At 40.6% G+C, this 20,684-nt stretch overlaps 1 protein-coding gene across 1 annotated transcript in view; it reads right to left on the bottom strand.

Annotated features, from left to right (window-relative positions):
* LOC125467002 (NF-kappa-B inhibitor delta-like) overlaps window positions 1-20,684 on the bottom strand; it is a 136,891-nt gene that overhangs the window by 18,137 nt on the left and 98,070 nt on the right. Inside the window, exons 6-8 of the mRNA XM_048562291.2 lie at window positions 18,362-18,467; window positions 16,139-16,285; window positions 10,098-10,149 (exon numbers count right to left, since the gene is read on the bottom strand). Of these exons, the coding sequence (XP_048418248.1) occupies window positions 10,098-10,149; window positions 16,139-16,285; window positions 18,362-18,467 (305 nt within the window). The remainder of the gene's footprint in view (window positions 1-10,097; window positions 10,150-16,138; window positions 16,286-18,361; window positions 18,468-20,684) is intronic.

The following is a 20,684-nucleotide window of genomic DNA, read 5'->3' as shown; positions in this document are numbered from 1 at the left end:
AGGTTATAGTCTAGCAGATTTATCTGAAATCACAAGCTTTTGAAGCACTGCTCCTGCGTCAGGTGAAGTTGAACTATAACCTGACGTGCTGACTCCTGACTTTGTCCACCCCAGTCCAACACTGGCACCTTTACATCACATTTCCAGGCAGTGCATTCCATATTCTAACTATTTGCGGAGTGAAAACATTTTCCTAGCATCACCCTTGCTTCTTTTGCACATCTTTTTAACTCTATGCCTTTCATTCTTGTTACTTTAACATGTTAATAATGTGCAGGGCTTTCCAAAATGGGGATTTGGACCCCAAGTGTGGTCATAAGATGTAATTTTGAGATCTGGAGCTCTGAGGCAGTAATGGCTGTCATTCCTGACTTGAATTATAACAGCTACAATCCTTCTTTAACATATCCCTGCTCTCACAAAGAGACCTTGTGCAAATTTTTAAATCTGAAAATAGGGTCACAGAATGAATGGTTTGGACAGTACTGCTGTAGACGCGCTTGACACTAACTTTCAAGTTGGGCTAGGCACCTATCAAGTTCTCATTATAGTTGGACATTTGCAATGGAGCAAAAGCTTGCCATACTTTATCTGATTCAAACTCTTTTCTGGCTGTAGTCAACAGGTGGCAGAGAAATCTTTGTTGAATTTTATTGATTCATATGACTCATATTCAAGACTAAGCATCTTCATTGAGATTTGTTAGCAGGATTGTACAGAATTGTAGAGTGGTTGGAGCACAGTTGACCGTTCATCCTGCCATGCTGTTGCAGGCTCTCTGAAGGAGATATTTCTCTGATGCCACTCTTTGTCATTTCCCTGTAACTTCACAAACTTCATGCTCCAATTTCATTTTGTATTTTTTCATTGAACCTGCCTATGGCTTCACTTTCAGGCAGGACTTTCCAGATTCTTGTCACTTGCTGCATGAAAATAGTTTTGCTTCATGCTGCTAGTTTTGCCAATTAGTTCAAACCTTGTCCACTGGTTCTTGATTCTTCCAATATTGGGACATGATTGCCTGTTTTAATTGATAACGGGTTGAGAAATGAATATTAGCCAAGGTACTAAAAGAACTTCTAACTCAGTTTAAATGGTGTTAATGGATATTTTATGTTCACCGAGGAGGGTGGCGGAAGCCTAAGTTAATGTTTTGCTCAAGAAGATGACACTTTGGCATTGTACTGAAGAGTTAACTTGGAGTTGTACTTATGTCCATGTGGTGGAGTTTGAACCTCATGCTTCACAAATACCACACCAAGCCACAGCTGATTCGGAGATGGCATTTATTGCAGATTAGATCATGGAAAATTGTTGGGGTTGAGAAAGTGTAATTTATTTTGCATTGAATCCGTATTGTACCCCATTTGCGAATAGTCAACACAAGCTTGAAATGGCAATTTCTCCCATTCCCAACATTGATTACTCTTGTGTTCTTGGTGGAGAGCCACAGATGAGGGAAGAGGGTGGCTCTGATTGAGGCTCTGATCCTCAAACTCTAATCAATACTTCCCCCAGGCATGAGCTCAACAGGATCTAAATATCCAAAGATAAATAAAGGCAGCATTTCGGGGAGCAATTTTCACTAAACTCACTTGACTAGTAATCTATTGTGGATTGAAAGGGATTTGCACTTACTCGCATCGAGCTCATTCGAACGATAAAATTCAGTCAGAGTTAAAACAAAGCAACTGATCTACAATATTACCTCAGCCTCTGTGATTTTCAGCACTTCTTGTTGCCAAGAAACACTGCTCCCCTGACATGATTTTAATTTGCCCTGTTTAATGCAACCACCCCACAGGGAAAAAAAATATGAACGACATATACTCGTCAGTCTGGTTTTGTATTCCTCAGAAAAGTGCTCCTGTATGATGAGTATACTCATTTTTAAAAATGACTGTATCATTTACTGGTTTTGTCACCAATCTATCATGTCATTTGTCAGGCCTGTGAGTACTAAGAAATGCTCATCATAATCTGTGAAATCTTTCAAATTGCTTTCCTTGTGACACAAGAGCAACTTTGAATCTGTTACAAATGAGCTGAGAAGCAGTGGAGCATTTAACAATAATTTTCTGCTCCTCATATGAATTTGGTTAATTAGAAGGAGCTGACTCAAATCAAAATTGGAATGAAAACATTCCTTCTGCTACTTTTGTTAAAATTAGTTGTTCATTTAGCTTTGACAAAACAGTCTTTGAATTATCTGAACTGAGCTCTACTGTAGTAACTTTAGGTGAGGTCTGGGTCACAATAAGTTCAACTTCAACCTGTGTTGCTGTCAGAAATAGGAAAACTTCCAACCCAAGTTAACAATGGCTTGCAAACTATCTCAGGCCACACCTTATCAAAGAATTCACAATCTCGCTAGTCACAGTTACAAAGGTATACTGCGCTGGTTCTTGCCAATTTGAAGTGGAAACCACAGTAAAATTTATTAGGTTGCTGTTTGAAAGCTTTTTTCGTTGGGTTACAGGAGGCAGATTCTAATAGACGTATTGCAGATCCAGTTGGCAGGATTTTATATCACACTGGGGTTTCCACCCAAACCCCCACAAAATTCAGAGACAATCTGACCTACACATTGGAGGTTACTTGGATATTTAATGCATGGTGGGTTGTTAACTGCCTCAGGGTTAGATCTGCGCTCCCATCTGGGGAGGAAGACCCATTCTAGAAGGACGTTATTAAATTGGAAAGGATGCTAAAAAGAATTACAAGGATGTTACCCAGGACTGCAGGGTCTGAGTTATAAGGAGGCAAGGTAGGCTGGGATATTTTTCCCTGGAATGTAGGAGGCTGAGGGGTGACCTTATGGTGGTTTATAAAATCATGAGAGGCATGGATAGGGTGAATAACCAAGGTCTTTTCCCAGGGTAGGAGAGTACAAAACGAGAGGGCATAGGTGAGAGGGGAAAGATTTAAAAGGGATCCGAGGGGGAAGCTTTTGCACACAGGAGGTGGTGAGTATTTGAATTGAGCTGCCGAAGAAGTCAGGAGACTGGTACAATTACATTTCAAAAGCATCTGGATGGGTACATGAATAGGAAGGATTTTGAGGGGTATGGGCCAAGTACTGATAAATGGGATAATAAAATGTGAGGCTGGATGAACACAGCAGGCCCAGCAGCATCTCAGGAGCACAAAAGCTGACGTTTCGGGCCTAGACCCTTTACTGATAAATAGGACTAGATTAGTTTAGGGTATCTAGTTGGCATGGACAAGTTGGACCAAAATGTCTGTTTCCGTGCTGTATATCTCTATGGATCCAAAAGACCTGGTAGACTTCAAGCTTGGCTCCAGCCTCCACAATGCAACAAAAATTGTTGCAGGTGGGAAGAGGTCCTGAAGTGGTGAAAAGGTCCTGAAGTGGTCTTAATTTGGCCACTCTAGGCATCAATTGACATTGGGCTCTGGGGAGTAGTGTTTGGGCAATTGCTGACTGACATATTATACATAGTTTGTGGTTAGACAGGGTGGTAGATGTCAGGAAGGCCATCCATGATAAATTATCCAGTTGTACTCACTCACACACATCTCTGCTTGCCTGCACAGGGAGTGTAAAATTTTGTCCACAGATTAGGATAACATAGAAGAAGACCATTCAGCCCATCATGTCTGCGGATGTGCTTTCAAAGAGCAATCACTTTAGTCCCACTCCACTGCTCTTTACTGCAGTTTATTATAATTAGTTTTTTCTTCAAACTGAATGCTACCATTAAATGTCATATATTCCATTCCAAATCCTAACCAAGTTGTGTCACTGGCTCTTTAGCTAGTTCTTTAGTTTTTGTGGCCTTTTTTGTTTTATTTACTCTACCATAAATCCTTCATGGTTTTCATCACCTCAAACAGGTCTTTGCCTAGCTTTCTGTGCTATAAGGAAGGCACCACCATCTCTTCTCAACTATACAGGTCACTGCAATCCCTTTTTGCTGCAACCGTTCAAGTAAATTTCTTTTGCACCACCTTGAAACCCTCAGATCCTTCCTCAAGTGTAATGCTGAGAATTAAACATGTTCTTAAAGTAATTCCAGCAGAAATTGAAGGTGTAGATAATTCTGTCGGTTAGCATGTGGTGACAGAAATAGCTACATATTATTCATATTAGTTGATGTTTTTTATTATTTAAAGCTGTCTATTGTATGCTAAAAAAACAGAAGTGGATTGAGAAATAAATGCCTGTAATGTTTTTTGGTAAAACTCATTAAAATACCCCTTTATTTTACCCCATATGTCAAGTGAATAGGGATTTAGTATCTAATGTGCTGACAAGAATTACGTAATTTTTCAGGCTAACAATCATTTTATTCACCAAAAATAATAAAAGCAAATTAAAGAATGATTCATCTCTCTGATGAAGCCACATACTAAGAGGACCATGACTACTTAAAAGAATTGAAAGTAGATAAATCAGTGATCCATGCACAATGTACACCCAATGATGAACAATGAATTGTTATTTTAATGTTTCTTGGTTCAGGATAACACTCTAAGTGACACCTTAAAATGAGCAATTTAAGCTCAGAGTTACAATAATTTTTACCTACACGATGTGGGTGCAGCTGGCTGGACCAGCATTTGATGTCCATCCATATCTGCTCATAAGAGGGTAGTGGTGAGCTGCCTTCCTGAACCATATGGTATTGAAACACCCAGGGATTTATAATGGAGGGAGTTGCAGGATTTTGACAGTGACACAATGGAAAATAAGTTCTGAATCAGGATTCAGTTTGGCTTGGATGGTAGCTTGCAGGTGGTGGTGTTTCCACGCATTTGCTGCCCTTGATCATCTAAGTGGTAAAGTTCAAATATTCGGAGTGTATTATCAAGGTGGAAACTTCAAAGTTACTGATGATATTGTAATGCAAAAAAGAGGGAAGAGTACTGCATTCAGAGTGGTCTTTTAGTTGAACTGTTAAGCTAATTGAGGTAAATGCTGTAAACCTGGCAGGAATAGGAGTAGATTATTCAAAGTATTTTTAAAGTAACATTAATTAGTTTGGAAATGTATGTCACACCAGGGACTTGAACCTAGCATGGCTGACCCAGAGGTGGGTGAAGCTGCCACTGCACAATAAGACCCATTAAGACTTAAAACAGAAACAGCAAAATGTTGGTGAAACTTGGCATGCCTGGCAAAATCTGGGAAAGGAACAGAATTAACATTTCAAGACTTTTCCTTAGAATTCAAGACTCAAAGCATTAACTCCATTTCTCTCTCCATATATGGTGCTAGGTATGCTGAGTTTCTACAGGGTTGTCTGTTTCTGATTCAGATTTTTAGCATCCACTTTTTAGCATTTTTCTTGCAAAGTATCTATCATATGCAAGACGGTTATTTCTGAGTACTGTGGGGAAATGAGGAGAAATGTCTCCACTCAGTAAAGTTAGAATTTAGAATTCGTTACCAGTGTCAGATAAGGGGTAAGTTATTTAGGCCTGGGATGCGGAGGGAACATTTCAATCAAATGTTGGTGATTTTTTTGCAATTCCCTAACCCAGAGGGCTATGGAAGCTCAGTCATGCTAAGCTGAGCATGTTCAACACAGACATAATGGGACTTGTAAAAACGGAAAGAACTGCGGATGCTGTAAATCAGGAACAAAATCAAAGTTGCTGGAAAAGCCCACAAGGTCTGGCAACACCTGTGAAGAAAAAAGCAAGAGCTAACATTTTGGGTCCGGTGACCCTTCCTCAGAATGGGTCTTGTGGTAGAGTGGTAGTGCCCATCTCTGGGCTGGATGGTCCACACTAGGATTGATGACCATAGAGGTAGAATCCCTACAGGGTGGAGGCAGGCCATTTGACCCTTCAAGTCCACACTGACCATCTGAAGAGCATTCCACCCAGAACCACTCCCTACCTTGTCCCAGTAACCCTGTATTCCACTTGGCTAACCCACCTAACCTGCACATCCCCGGACACTATGGGCAATTTATAGCATAGACACTCAACCTAGCCTGCATCTTTGCTTTATGGGAGGAAACCAGAACACCCAGAGGAGACTCTACACTGATAGTCACCCAAGGGTGGGAATTGAACCTAGGTCCCTAGTGTTGTGAGGCAGCAGTGCTAACTGCTGGGCCACCAAGCCAAGTGAAGTAACATGTCCAAATAAGTTTATTTTATAAAATGAAATGAAATACATAAAGAGATGTGTGGATAGCATGATAAAATGATCATGATCTGTAATGGCAGAGCCAGCTCAATGGGCTGAATGGCTTACTGCTGCTCCTATGTACCACAGCAACTTGTTGAGGCAAGTAACTCAGATGATTTAGAAAGGAAACTGAGCAAGTGCACGTGAAAGAAGTGTCATATCTGACTCAAAATATTAACTGTTTTTCTCTCTCCATAGATGCTACCAGACCAGCTGAGTTTTGCCAGCAGTTTCCTGCAGTATTTTGCTATTATCCCATTCAGAATACATAAGTCATGCCAACTGTATACCAGTCATGAACAACTAGACAAGTGGAAGGTATCAACAGGTTGTTACTATGTTATAGCTGAGGGCACTTGTGGTGGGGTGTTTCCTCTATCCTGCCTACCCACTTCCCCCAACACCATCACAAGTGGATTCATCTTACTTGCTAATGTGAGACCTTGTACTCTATGTTATTGGATTAAGTGGTTGCTGATGTGACAGTGATCCTAGTTCAAAAGTAATCCCGTGGTTACAAAAAAATTCCATGTCATTCTATGATCGGTTCTGGGTCCACTTGGTTGGTTATTTACATAAAACACCTTGGATGAGAATTTAGAAGACACAGTTGGTAAGTTTGTGGATGACACCAAAATTGGCGATACAGTAGACAGTGAAGAAGATTATCTGAGACTATAAAGGAATCTTGATCAATTGCCCCAATGGGCCAAGGATTGGCAGATGGAGTTTAATTTGGATAAATGTGAGGTATTTCATTTTAGTAGAAAGAGCACGGCCTGCACTTATACAGTTAATGATAGGGTCCTGGGAGTGTTGTTGAATAGAAAGGTCCAGGGGTTCAGGTACATAGTTATTTTAAAAGTAGCGTTTCAGTTAGACATGGTGGTTAAGAAGGCATTTAGCACACTTGCCTTCATTGCTCAGGCCATAGAGCATAGGAGTTGGGAAGTCGAGTTTTGCAGGACATTAATGAGGCCACTTTTGGAATACTGTCTGCAGTTCTGATCATCCTGCTAGGAAGGATGTTACTAAATTGGAGAGGGTTCAGAAAAGATTTACCAGGATGTTGCCAGGAATGGAGGCTTTAAGTTATAAGAAGAGGCTAGATCTTGTTCACTGGAAAGTAGGAGGTTAAGGAGTGGTCTGATAGAGATTGTCATGAGCGGTGTAGATCAGGTCAATAGCAAAGTCTTTTCCCTAAGTAGGGAAGTTCAAAACTAGAAGGCATATTTTTAAGGTTTGAGGAGAAAGATTTGAAAGGGACTTGATGGGCAGCTTTTTCACACAGAGGGTTGTTTATGCATGGAATGAACTGCTAGAGGAAGTGGTAGATGCAGGTACAGTTACAATATTTAAAAGACTTTGGGCAGGGACACGAATAGAAATGGTTTAGAGGGATATGGGCCAAATGCAGGCAAATGAAACTAGCTTAGTTTGGGAAACCTCGTTGGCATGATGGGTTGGACCGAAGTATCAATTTCGTTGCTATATGAGTCTATGACTCTATAACATTAAAAGTATTGAAGCTAATTTAGCTAGCAATATTGTTGCAAAGATCAAAATTGGACAGAAGAAAAAAATGGAGTGTAGAAAATGCACAATTCAGTGAAATTCCCACTTGTTGCAACTATTGAAAATACAGTTACTTTGAAAATTTTGACCAGTTTCGTAATAAGTGCCTCCAAGCAATGAAATTTAATGACTTGGTTTGTCCACTGTCAGGTGGCTATTGTTAAGGAATAAGTGTTATTGCTTTTAGCAGAGAACAGGTAGATAGGTTTTCTGTCTGGCTAGATCTCAGCCAATCTTTCCACCTTTGAAACCTTCTGGCTTAAACCGACTAGCTCCTCATTCAAATACATACCTGGGAGCCATTCACATTCTCCCATTCCTCCCAGTTACTTGGGCATGTAGGACATCATGTGTGAAAGGCAGCAGTGAAGATGTCTGGAGAGTTAACAGTGATGTGGTGAAATTTAATGGTGAAGATACTGCTGTGTTTAATGAAGCCAAGGGACCATTCCATCCCTTTTAACCATATTTGTTTGTTTTTACGTTAGTTTTCAACATTTTGTTCTTGCCCTGCATCATGCACTGATGCGCTTCCCAAACAGAAGAGGAGGAAGATTTATAGAGTTCAAACTGCAGACGAGATACTTCCTCTCTCCTTATCTGCAGTCAAATGTTAGCTCAGCAGATGATTACATGGGAAATGGGAACACAAATAGGCCCTTCAGTCTTGTCCCACCACCAGACAAGAACATGGCTGATCATCCCCAGACATCAATTCCTCTTATATGCCAGTTCAGCATAGCCAACAACTCCCCAACATTTCAAAAATCTGTCCACCTCCTCTTTAAATACTTTCACTGTAAGTAGAGGCGCGTCTTACTAATAACAGATTGAATATTACTAGTTTAAGCCTGACTGACATCCAGAGATAGCAAGAACTGCAGATGCTGGATTCAGATAGAACACAGTGTGGTGCTGGAGGAACACAGCAGCTCAGGCAGCATCAGAGGAGAGGAAAGGAAAGTTAATGTTTCGGGTTGGGATCTTTCTTCAGAATTGCCTGGTCTGCTGTGTTTCTCCAGCTCCATACTGTGTTGTCTAAGCCTGAAATCCACTGTGTTGATTGCTTCGTTTGAAGTATGATTCTCAATGATGTTTTACGAAGGAAAGCATCCTAGAGAAAGGAATGGTCAACATATTTCACTCAGGCACAAAGATGCTATTTTTGCAAGCATAGGCACAATGACTCAAAACAATTCTTTACAGTTTAGGTTAGCAGGGAATAGCAGGGCAAGCTTCTGGGGCCTCCCTACCACGTAGCCAAAGGGATAGGGGTTGGATAGGGAAAAGGCATTGCAGTGAATGATCAGGCATTTCCAAACTGACTGGTGGAGCAGGTTTAAGGGGTTGAATGGCCTCCACCTGCTCCTGTGTCCCTAAAAGACTGGCACCTCTGCAGCAGTAATAGTCTGATGCTTAGGTCTTCGGGCCAAGCTGTAGCTCTTAACAATGGGGGCAGTGATAAGGAGAGATACAAGAGAGTCGCAGTATCTTCAACCACTTCCCTATCTCCACTTCAGTACATATTAGATGAAGGGTCACCTGCTAAATTATTCTGTCATTCCCTTTTATCCTAGGTTTTGTATTCTTACATTTCTGTTTGTATCCTCTTAGTCCCACATCCCTTCAGTAACAGCCAAGAATTCAGTATTTTTTAATGTCCAGCGTAGACATTCTCCTGTTGCTGGTTGTGGGTGGTAAAATTTGCATATGTGCAACTTTCTATTGCCACCACTAGGGGGTAGGTCTTGACTTTGTGACAGCCTAAAGCTGGTGATGGTCTCTGGAAAGTCATTGAAAATTAAAACCCTAGTACCGTGTGAAACTGGCTGTCTTTTGCAAGCAAAATCAAAATGTACCTCTTCAGGTTCTTCGCAATTGCTGAAGCTGCATCTGAAACTAAGGCAATGAGTTCGCTTCAAAACTGGATGTAGTATGACAATTTATTTGGACATCAGTCTATCCAAACCCTGCCAAATACTTTTGTATGTGAAGTTGGTCTGGGCGCTAATGAAAAATGATTCACAGTGCGTCGGAAACCTGCTTTAATATGAATGAGAAAAGGATATTAGGTAAGCAATGAAAGGGGTGCAAATTTACTGCTGCATGTTCTGTAATCAATTTCATTGGGTGTGGGCTACACCAATATTGTGAAATTTAGCTAGTGAGCAGAAATGACAAACAAATCAGACCAGTGGTTGCATTGTTTACATTCAAACATGTATATACAGCCTACTCTAAAAACTGAACTGTTCCATTGCCAAAGGGCAAAAACTTTGATGTGGATCATGTCACACAGAACGAAAGCAAAGTTCACATAAGGTAACTCAGTCAGAATTGTGCATGAAGTACATACCTTCAAAATCCCTGGTTTCCAAGTTCACCAATGTTCCAGCTGCTATGACCATCTGCAAAAACAGACGCATTTTATGGAAGATCAGCTTTGAAATATCAATTCAATATTCAACATTTTTTTTGTGTCCATTTGAATTGACTTGTCCAGTCCACATCTGGGATAACCTCACATATTCTAAGCTTTGAGGTCATTCAAAAGCTTGATGCCTGGTTCTTGACTCAAACAAAGTCTTTAATGTGAATATTTTCATCGTTGTTTTCAAATTTGTCCGTGGACAGCCCCTTCCTGTATCTGGTCTAGCCCCACAACTATTTCAGATATCCATACATGTCCAATTCTAGCTTCTTGAACATCACCCATTAGTAAATGCTGTCTTCAGTTGCCCCTGCACTAACTGCTGGAATTCCTTTCCTATACTTCTTCATCTCTTCACCTTACTTTCCTTCTTCAACATGCTCCTTCAAACATACCTCTTTGATGAGATTTTAATCACCTGCCCTAATATGTCCTTATGTAGATCACTGTTATACATTGTTTTCTGAGAAGCATCTTGGGATACTTTATGATGTTACAGGCGCTAGATAAATAAGTTGTTGTTGCATTCCATGGAAGCATCCAAGCAATGTCAACTGTTACATTAAATTCCAGGTCTGTATTACCTGCAAATCATTTGCTTTGTTTACACAGACCTGGTAACACTCTGCATTAATATCAAATAGTTAAGGTTAAAAATGAAACAGGTAATTAACGGCAATTGATTCATTAATTGTCTGTAACTTCAAAATAGCCCATCAGGAGGCAATAACTGGGACTGAACATGGAGAGAACTGAGAGACTTTCAGTGATAACTTTGTGCCTGGCGCCTGCTTCACCTATAAGCTTTGTTCCATTTAACACTGCAGGGACTAACTGTTCATGGCAAAAATAAAAGTTATTTCCTGATATGATGGTTGCCTAGTTTTAGTGGAAGTGTTCTGCTGCTGTGACAGGTAAGCGTTGTCCCCATATATTATTTAATTGCTTACACAATGTTGAGAGAGAAAACACTCACATCCCACAAGACAAAAAAAGGAAACTAGTAAAAGGAGGGAAATAAAGAATGTAACAAGTGTGTAAGAAATTAGGAGAGTAATCAATGGATGTCACTTTGCTGACTCGAATGGACAGTTCCTGAATGAATTTTCCACTAAATTTCTCTCCTTTATTCTCCTCTGGTGATCAGCACCTAGGTTGTGTTCCATTAGCAGGAGTTGCCTTCCAGTGTATAATCCGAGTGGACATTAACCTTCTGTGAAACTTGGCAGCGAGTGTGAGCAAATTGCTCAAATATGGGTGACAACGCTACTGAGTCTAAGATTGCTATGAGTTAATTTCTGCATACTTCCTAAGGGTGGTTGGATAAGAAATACACTCAGGATTCCCACTGACTTCTCTTCACGTAACCAAAGCATCTGAGACTATCGATAACTCATACAAATGTAGGATACGTAGTATTCTCCCTTTAATTCCGTGTGACAATGAGAATTACATTCAAGGTGGCACTGGATGATTATTTGGATAGAAATGGTGTGCAACAACATGGGAACAATAGGGAGAAAGCACTAGCTAATTTAGTCAGTGCAGATATGATGGGCTGAATAGCCTCCTGCACAATAATAATTAGGATTCTCTGACATATACTTTCTTAATGTAACATTAGGTAATGAAAGATAGGATTGAGAAAAAGACAGAAAACACAGCAGAGAAATAAAAAAAACAAACTTATAAAATGTTTTCAAGAAAAATACAAGTTGAATGTGCAGCTGGAATGAGAGCAAACAATTTAAATTGTTTCCTTTTTCAGATGGAGAAATGGATTGGTATTTGTTCAACAGATACTTCTGCTGTTAAATTCTAGCCCTAAAGTACAGTGAGATTTTACATGGAATTAATGTGCAAATCCACTGGGTTCTTAAGAATAATTAGGAGGCTGAGGGTGAAGAGCTAGTTGGGATGTAACTTGAAAAGTACATTTAGGAATTATATCTTAATTGGTTGCCTTCTGTGAGATTTTTCTGTTAGCATGCCTCTGACACTGAAATGGTCCCAATCAGAAGAACACCGGAAATAGGAGCAGGAATAGGGAATTCAGCCCCTCAAGCCTGTCCTGCCATTTAATACAATCACGACTGATATTATCTCAACCTCAGCTCCTCTTTCCTGCCTGCTCCCTCTAGTGATTGTAATGAGATCAGCCGGGTGGACATAATAGAATGGTGGACAGTTAACCTGATCCAATCAGGGAGCCCTGCCTGACAGACATAAGCAGAAGTGTCAGTAGCTCTGTTCACTCTGAAAATGTCAGACCAATATCAAGTACAATGCAAGTGTAAATAAAGAGTGACTTGGTGCCAGGATATTGGCCTCTGTGGAGTTACTCCCCATAACCTTTCAACCTGTTAGTAACTAAAAATCTACCTCCTTAAATTTACTCAATGTCCTGGCAACCATCACACTCTGGGTAGTGATTTCCTTGACAGAAGTAATTTCTCCTCATCTCTGTTTTAAATTTGCTACCCCTTAAATGAAATCGATAATCTTTCTCTCTACATTGTCCCGCAAGAGGGAACATCCTTGATTATAAACAGTGTTGGTAAGATTCTGCCCTTTGTATGGAAGTGGCATTTTGCTTTGTTGTTGCATGTGGGCTACTGCCAATGCTAGCTGGATAGTAGCTGAGCTTTACAACTGAGGATAATTCTGGCATTGACTTAGTTTCATGCTGTGTGAACAGATCTTAGGGGAATGCCAATGGTAGCTACTGACCTTGGGAATCCCAAGTTAGACAAAGGAATGAATAAGAAGCAGATCCCACTTCTGATAGCTCTTACCCATTGGGAAAGCAGAGGATAAGGGCAGGACTGACTTGGATATATTACTCTTTCCCAATTATTTAACAATCTGTTAACACTTACCAAAAAAGATTACAACTTGGAGTCGTTTGAAAAACTTGGGGTAACTGGTGCTTGTGAACCTGTGTCCCAGATTCAGCATTTTCAAGAGATGTCGATGTAAGATTAATAACAAGTAAGCTACTGTAAAAACACTAATTCTACCAGTGTTAAAGCCATAACCATTTATACAAATATTTAACTTCACATCACATGTGTCAGGAAGTTGCAACAAGCAAAGATTGCTGCAAACGTTTACAAATATCTTAAGGAACATAATATACAAGCCTGAACTAAAATCCATTCCTTGTACAAATGTTTCGTTTGGTGAAACTACACTATCAATTTCAGTTGCTGGGAGAAAGTAGTGGCGGAACATTAAAAGCTTTTCCTGCTCTCAATTAAAGCCTCCTGACAGCTGCTACTCCCTCACATTGTCCAAACTGCCAGATTCGCTTTCCGTCGCCCGAAAAGTCCTCTCTCAGCTCAGTTTTGTGGCAACTCTTTCCTGCCCCTTTTGCACAAATGAACACTCTTCCTGTCTACTATTGGCAGGCCAGCATTCTTATTGTCCTGTGTCCCAGGAGAGAAAATATTTCTGGCCTTGAGCACATATCATCAGTTCCATGGGCACAGCACTCACATTCCCAGAGCATTCCCTAACTTGTGTGCTTCAAGACCAGATCAGATTTCAAGATGAGACCTACCAGTGATGCCCACATTCCATTGATGAACGAAAAGAACATGGCTGCTTTCCACATTAGGCTAATGGGATTGGGAGGGACTTACATAGACCACCTGGCTGGATGTTTGGTTTGCAAAGCAGAGTGACACCAACAATATAGGCTCAATAATATATCATTTGAGGTTACCATGAAGATCCCACCTTCTCAGCTTCAGCCCTCACCTGAAACAAGGTGGCCCTCTGGTTAAAATCACCACTAGTTAACTACTCTCTCATGAGAGAGCAAAACACCTGGACTGTGGAAACTTCATTGAGATTGAAGGAGGTGGGCAGTGAACAAAAATTCATTTTTTTATGAAGACGAAAAGCCTTTCTGTATTATTTTCAAAACTTAACATTTATGATTATCCCTGGAATCTTTTACATGGCAGGCAAACATTTGATAAGTAGGTTGAAATCCAATTCCTTCCAGCTATTAAAATAACTGCAGGCGGTACAAGTCTTTTAAATAAAAAGTGCAGTGGATGAAGGTCTGTTGCTGTTGTAATTCCCCGATAGCCTCAAGCGTTTACAATACGGATTTGACCGTCACTATGCAAATATGCTTGTCTTTTGATTGCTGTGAAGAATGGAACAATGCTGATCCTTTCTGCATCATTAATTTGAACATACTTCAAGGTTTATAACCTAGTTAGAGACACAGAGAAACAAGGCTGACTGGGTTCCAATGGCATTGTAGGAGCATTCTTCATGTGTCAACTTGTGTTTTATTGTTTAATCCTTTGATCACTCATTTTGAATCTTAGCCTATGGTTTAATACAGAAAAAAAGACTGATTGAGCATGCTTCCCTCTCTGTCATTGTCTAGAACATTGTCTCCCAAATCTTTCGCTGCTGTGATCCTGTTTTAAGTCTTAAAACTCATCACGACCCCTCAGTGAGAACCAAGAGAGTGGTGGCTGGTCAGAGAAGGAGTACGACTGTTATAATTCAGCCAGTGTTTTCTGACAACCTCAGTGCCTCAGGGCTCATGACCTCAAACCTCAGCTCACAACTCTTCTTTACAAATAAGGTGTGGAGCTGGAGGAGCACAGCAGCCCAGGCAGCATCAGAGGAGCAGGAAAGTTGACGTTTTGGGTCTAGACCCTTCTTCAGACCCGAAACATCAGCCTTCATGCTCCTCTAATGCTGCCTGGCCTGCTGTGTTCATTCAGTTCCACACCTTGTTCTCTCAGACTCTAGCATTGGCAGTTCCTACTATCTCTACTTTACAAAGCCTTCTTGTAGAGTCCTTAGGTTTTCTTTCAGTGGCAGTGATTTCACCTGAATGGGATTTCAAGATAGCCAAATGCATCACTCATACTTCTCAAAGTTTTGCAGATGTTGTGAGGGTCAGCATCACTGTCATTCCCAATCATGGATCCAATATTCTGTCTGATCTGGAATATACCCTTTATTACCCAAGATGTAGTTAAGTGATAAATAGACACGAAGCTTATCTCTGGGCTAGAAGACCTTGGTTCGAGTTCCACCCAGTCCGGAGGTGTGTCACGATGTCTAAAGCAAAATGTTGCTCTAATAGCAGTGTTACATGTTTCACCATAGGGGATATGGCTGTCTTTAGAGGGTGCCAATGATAAGAAACTCTATTGAACATTTAATCCACAAATTGGTTTATTCAATGTAAAGTACACAAAACAGAATATAGTTTTCACAGTGATAATTTTATTTTGCTCCTTTTTTATGCAAAATGACAAAGATTTAGACTATTGGATTTAGGATGATTCTCCATATTGATATGTAGGACGAAATGGTTTGGTTTGCTGAGCAGTCAGGCATTAGAAATGAAGGCACCTTACTTTAAAACACTGCAAACTTTGTCTGTAAAAACATTTGGAATGTGCTGTTCAAGAATGGTTGAGAGAGGGTGAAGGACAGGGTATTCAAACTCAAAGCTATGATAGGGACTTGATGAAACAACAACTTTTTTTCTTCAATTTTGCATATCCAGAAAGCGTAGGACCCAGCTGATCACACTACTGACAACTCTGGTCCAATAGCAGCCCAGAATTCACCTGGGTGCAGGCTTGGGATTGGGATTGCTCCCAGACTGCTGTTACTCAGTAGGTGCTGATCGGTGGGGAATACCTGACGGTTAATGTTTATGTTTACAGATGCTGGAGGACTTACCATTCAGCCACAGTATTTCAGTTTTAACACACTGAGTGCCTGTGTGTATTCACTGCTACAGGGAAATTGCAGAAATACCTTGGGAAGGTTTCAATCAGAAGCCATTCAATTTCTGATCGAAATGCAGTATCTTGGTGCAATCCATTATAGGTGTGGGATAGTATTATCAAATCATAGTTAAGATACCAAGCCATAGCTTTCATTATCAGTAGAGAAGAAGTAACAGATGTGCATACCTGAATGATACTCAGATGGCCATAGGTAGCAGCCAGATGTAGAAAGGTTTGTCCTCTGTCGTCAACAGCGTTCAGGTCAGAACCGAACATAATCAGATCCCTTACAATGAGAGGCTGATTTGCGACCACAGCAACCAATAGGGGTGTCTGTGAATATTATAAGAGGATTAATTCTGTAGCCAGTATGGATGTAATAGGAACAGAATTAGGCTGTTTAGCCTCTTGATTCTTTGCCCTCATTCCATTAGATGATGACTGATTTGAACCTCAGCTCCATTTACCCATCTTGGTGTCATAAATTTTAATCCACCCCACTAAGTATTTTTTGGGAGTGAAACTGTTCCAGATTTCCACTACCCTTTGTGTAAAAAGTGACTTCCTACATCACCCTTGTAGAGTCTGGTTCTATGTTAACATTACACCAGCTACTTTCAGATTCATTCCTTCACTATCACCGCTCCAAAAGAAAAACTGACATCTCTATCCATTTTATCAAATTCTTTCATCTTCATTAATATTTTAATTAGAACCCCATAGTCAAGGAAGACAAGTCAATTCTATGGAACCCATCCTGAAAATAACTATCTCTACTCTCTCCAAAGTCATCACATCCAGTTTAAGTGGGGCCTTGAGGTGCAATGGTAATATGTCTATCTCTGGTGCTGAAAGTCCAGGTTCAAAGTCCCACCTGCCCCAGATGCATGTCAGGTGGTACTTGAACTTGGCTTGTTACATCTCAAATGAATTTGTTAAACATGACTTCCCTTTCACAAAACCATATTGCATGTACCTTATGCCACCTTTGTTAATGGATTCTAGCAGCTGTAAACCTAACTGGCCTATAATTTCCTGCTTAAGGTCTCCTTCCATTTGTGAATAATGATGTTACATCTGTTTGGATTTATAATCTCTAATGCATTCATGCCCGTTAATGGATGTAGGCCACTAGGTCTAAGGATTTGCCAGCCTTGCATTCCATTAGCGTTCTTAGTACTTTTTCTCAACCTGATGGTCAAGCTACCACAGTCAATTGTTGTTACAAAAAAAAGTCTGGGCACTTAGAAACAGACAAAATATGAGCTGGAGTAGGCAATTCAGCCTGTTTCATCAGTTAGGAAATGCAATCTGCCCATCCCTACCTGGTCCGGGAAAATGTCACTCCAGATCGACAGCAATGAATGTTAACCGCCCTCTTGGCTACATGTGATAGTTGCAACAAACACTGACCTAACCAGCGACACTCACACTCCATGAATGAATAAACAAAAACTTCATCTGCAACTAATTTATTGAAATTTCACAGTGCTGTCTCCAACTCTTGTTGTTCTTAAATATGGAGATCAATTTGCACACAGTATTCCTGATATTCAGTTTAACTAAAGCTCTGCACAACCATTGTAAGGCTATTTCCGCTGCAGTAAAGTCCAGTAATCCATTTGACTTGCTAACTGTTCGCTACACTTGTATGCTAACCTTCTCTGAGTATATTACATGTGTATTCACTGAATCATTGAGCAACCTGTTCTGAAGGCTGATGACTCTGCCAAAGCAAAAGCTTCCTAACCTAGTTCCATGCTGACTTAATCTTTATTTGTGCTTCTGATACTGTCTCACCTATGTAACTCAAACAATCAGACATTGTCCTTTTATTTCATTATCTGACAAGCCGTCATAAAATCTCTATTCATTTCAAAAGTGAGAAGCCATTTCTCTAAGCATGGTGTGGTGATGAACATGCCTTTAAGCCAAATGTCAATCTGACAACACACTCCCAAACTCTTGCAGGTCTCTGTGAAGGGGATAGTGTGGCGTGGGGTGAGGAGGTGGGGAGAGGAATGTCAAAGTTTTACAAGAATGGAACAATTTTATTCATATTATACTGTCCCAATAACACATCCTAACACTTTGTTTGCTTTTGCTTTAACCTTGCAGTACTAGTCCAGAAACCAAAGTAACAGTAGGCCATTCAGCCCCTTGAGATTACTCCACCATTCAATAAGATCATGGCTGATCGGTTTTTGGCTTTACCTAGACCTTCTTGGCTGAAATTTCCCAAGACCTTTGAGTCACTTGAAGATTGAAGTCTGTCTAACATTTAGAGAATCTCGTTCTTCACATAGGAAATGCATTTATGGATTTAGACAATCAAAAACTGTAAGACTATTTTGTGTAATAGTGCAGGCAACATTATTTCATAAGAATGTGTTTTTAAAGTTTGTATACCTTTCCCCGGTGTTCTTTAGTATCCAATCTTCTGAGCTCACGCATTCGCTCAGCAGCTGCATAGGCATGTTCCCGCATTCCTTTGGCTGCGTAGATGTGAAGGATTCTGAAATCAAAATTGGGCAATTGCTAATTACAATTGTTACATAACATTATTTCTCCTATTACAGTTTAACAGTTTGGCACCCAGTCTTTAGACAGATCTTCCAGTGGGACAGAATATTAAAGCATCAAAATACTAGTGTCACAGCAAGGAGGTATCAGCATGGCTTTCTAAAACTGATGGAGTGAACTGAACAAAGGATGAGCGTATTATCAAGGCGAAGACAGAGAGCCAGATGAATCATTGTATTTAGGGTTTCCCAGATGCATCTTCCTTCGTAGAACAGAAGGACACACAAAATTGCAGCAACAGCAGGCTGTTCAGCACCTCAGGCCTGCTCCACCATTTAGCAAGATAATGGATCTCCTAATTACAATCTTAACTCTTCTTTCCTGCCAAACTGCACATCTCCAAAAAAAAAACTTTGAAGATCGAAAGCTGTCCAACATGCCTTGAATATTCAATGAGCCAGCCTTACTGTTCTCTGAAGTTGTAAATACCGTAAGGATTCATTAGAACATAAGAACTAAGAGCAGGAGTAGCCAGTTCAGCGCTTGAGCCTACTTTGCCATCTAATACAATTACGGCTGATCTCGTCTCAGCTTCAAGTTTACTTTTCTGCCCACTGCCCATAACCCTTCATAACTACTGATTAAAAATCTGTGGTCTCCCTCTTCCTTAAATTAAATTCTTCTGAGAAAAGAAATTTCTCCTTCTTTTCACCTGAAGTAGGGAGAGTCCTTATTTGTAAACTGCACCAAGATAGACCTAACTTCCCTCCCTACTTGGGGAAACATCCTGTCAAAATCTTCCTTGTCAAACCCCCTTAGAATCTGGAGTTCCACCAAAATCATTCTCCCAAAATCCAGTGATTTATGGGCCCAAGCTTTCCTCAATTCTTTCATCTCAGAAATCAACCTGGTGTATCTTCTCTGTGCAGGTAAACTCCTTTTTAAATGAGCTGCCGAACTCTGTGTGACAGATTATGACTTGTGTTCTGAACTGCGGGGCAGGGGTGAATATGAGGAAAAAAGAAAAAGAAAGAGAAGGAGTCACAGTAACACTATTTCTAAGACACAGTTGCAAAGAGAGCTAGTTAGGTGACAATCTCACTCATAGAATATCATAGAACCCCTACAGCGTGGAAACAGGCCCTTCAGCCCAACAAGGCCACACTGACCCCCAGAGCATCCCACCCAGACCCATCCCCATGGAACCCACCTAATCTACTCATCCCTGGACACTATGAGGGAATTTAGCATGGTAAATCCACCCAGCCTGCACATCTTTGGACTGTGGGAGGAAACTGGAGCACTCAGAGGGAATACATACAAACACAGGGAGAATGTACAAATTCCACAGTCACCCAAGGGTGGAATTGAACCTGGGTCCCCAGTGCTGTGAGGCTGTAGTACTAACCATTGTGCCACTGTGCCAACCCATTAATTTCAAATATTAACTTAGCCCCTTTTATGGTACTGTGTGGTTGATCACGCACCCAGATCTCTGGTGATTTAGCTGTACTCATGTGAGCAGCTCGATCTGATATTTTTTAACCCACAACTGACACACAGAAACATTTGGATTTGGTCTTATTTTCTCCATCAACAGTGACAGCTCGCACTTATACCACACCTTTAACATAGTAAAGCATCACAAAGCAATTCATAAGAGGGTTAACAGACAAATTTAGTTTTGTGCCACCCAAGCCACAAAGGGAGATATTAAAACAATTGGCCAAAGAGGTAAGACAGAAGAATGCTTTAAATAACAACAGAGCCTGAGGGAGATAGAGATGATTAGGGAGGGAATTCCAGAGCTTGGCTTCCAGGTAGCAGAAAGTGCAGTTCCAATGGTGGAGCAATGAAAATTACACCTCAACTGGAATCATGATTCCAAAGTATTGCAGATATGTGGTTGGATTTTGCACCCTAGAAAGAAATGCTGCTTTGAATAAAATGATTTGTTACAAAGCCTGTCACCATGGCAATACCGCAACAAGGTTGGGTTATACTGGCTGGCAGACTGACTTCGTGTCAGTGGACAGGAAGTAGCAACCTTGAGAGTTGAAGGCCAGTCTGTTGGCTGGTATCTTTAACAGTCCTAACAGAAGCAGCAGATTTAACTCAGTGGTGAGCACTTTCACAGTAAAAAGTTACAACATGAGGGATCATGCGTTGGGAGAGTGGACAGATTTTTGAGGGCAAGTGGGAAGGAACA

This window comes from Stegostoma tigrinum, chromosome 32 (assembly GCF_030684315.1).
Source record: "Stegostoma tigrinum isolate sSteTig4 chromosome 32, sSteTig4.hap1, whole genome shotgun sequence".
NCBI classification, from domain to species: Eukaryota; Metazoa; Chordata; class Chondrichthyes; order Orectolobiformes; family Stegostomatidae; genus Stegostoma; species Stegostoma tigrinum.
The sequence above is the reverse complement of the archived record's forward strand: the minus strand, read 5'-3'. Positions and strand labels throughout refer to the sequence as shown.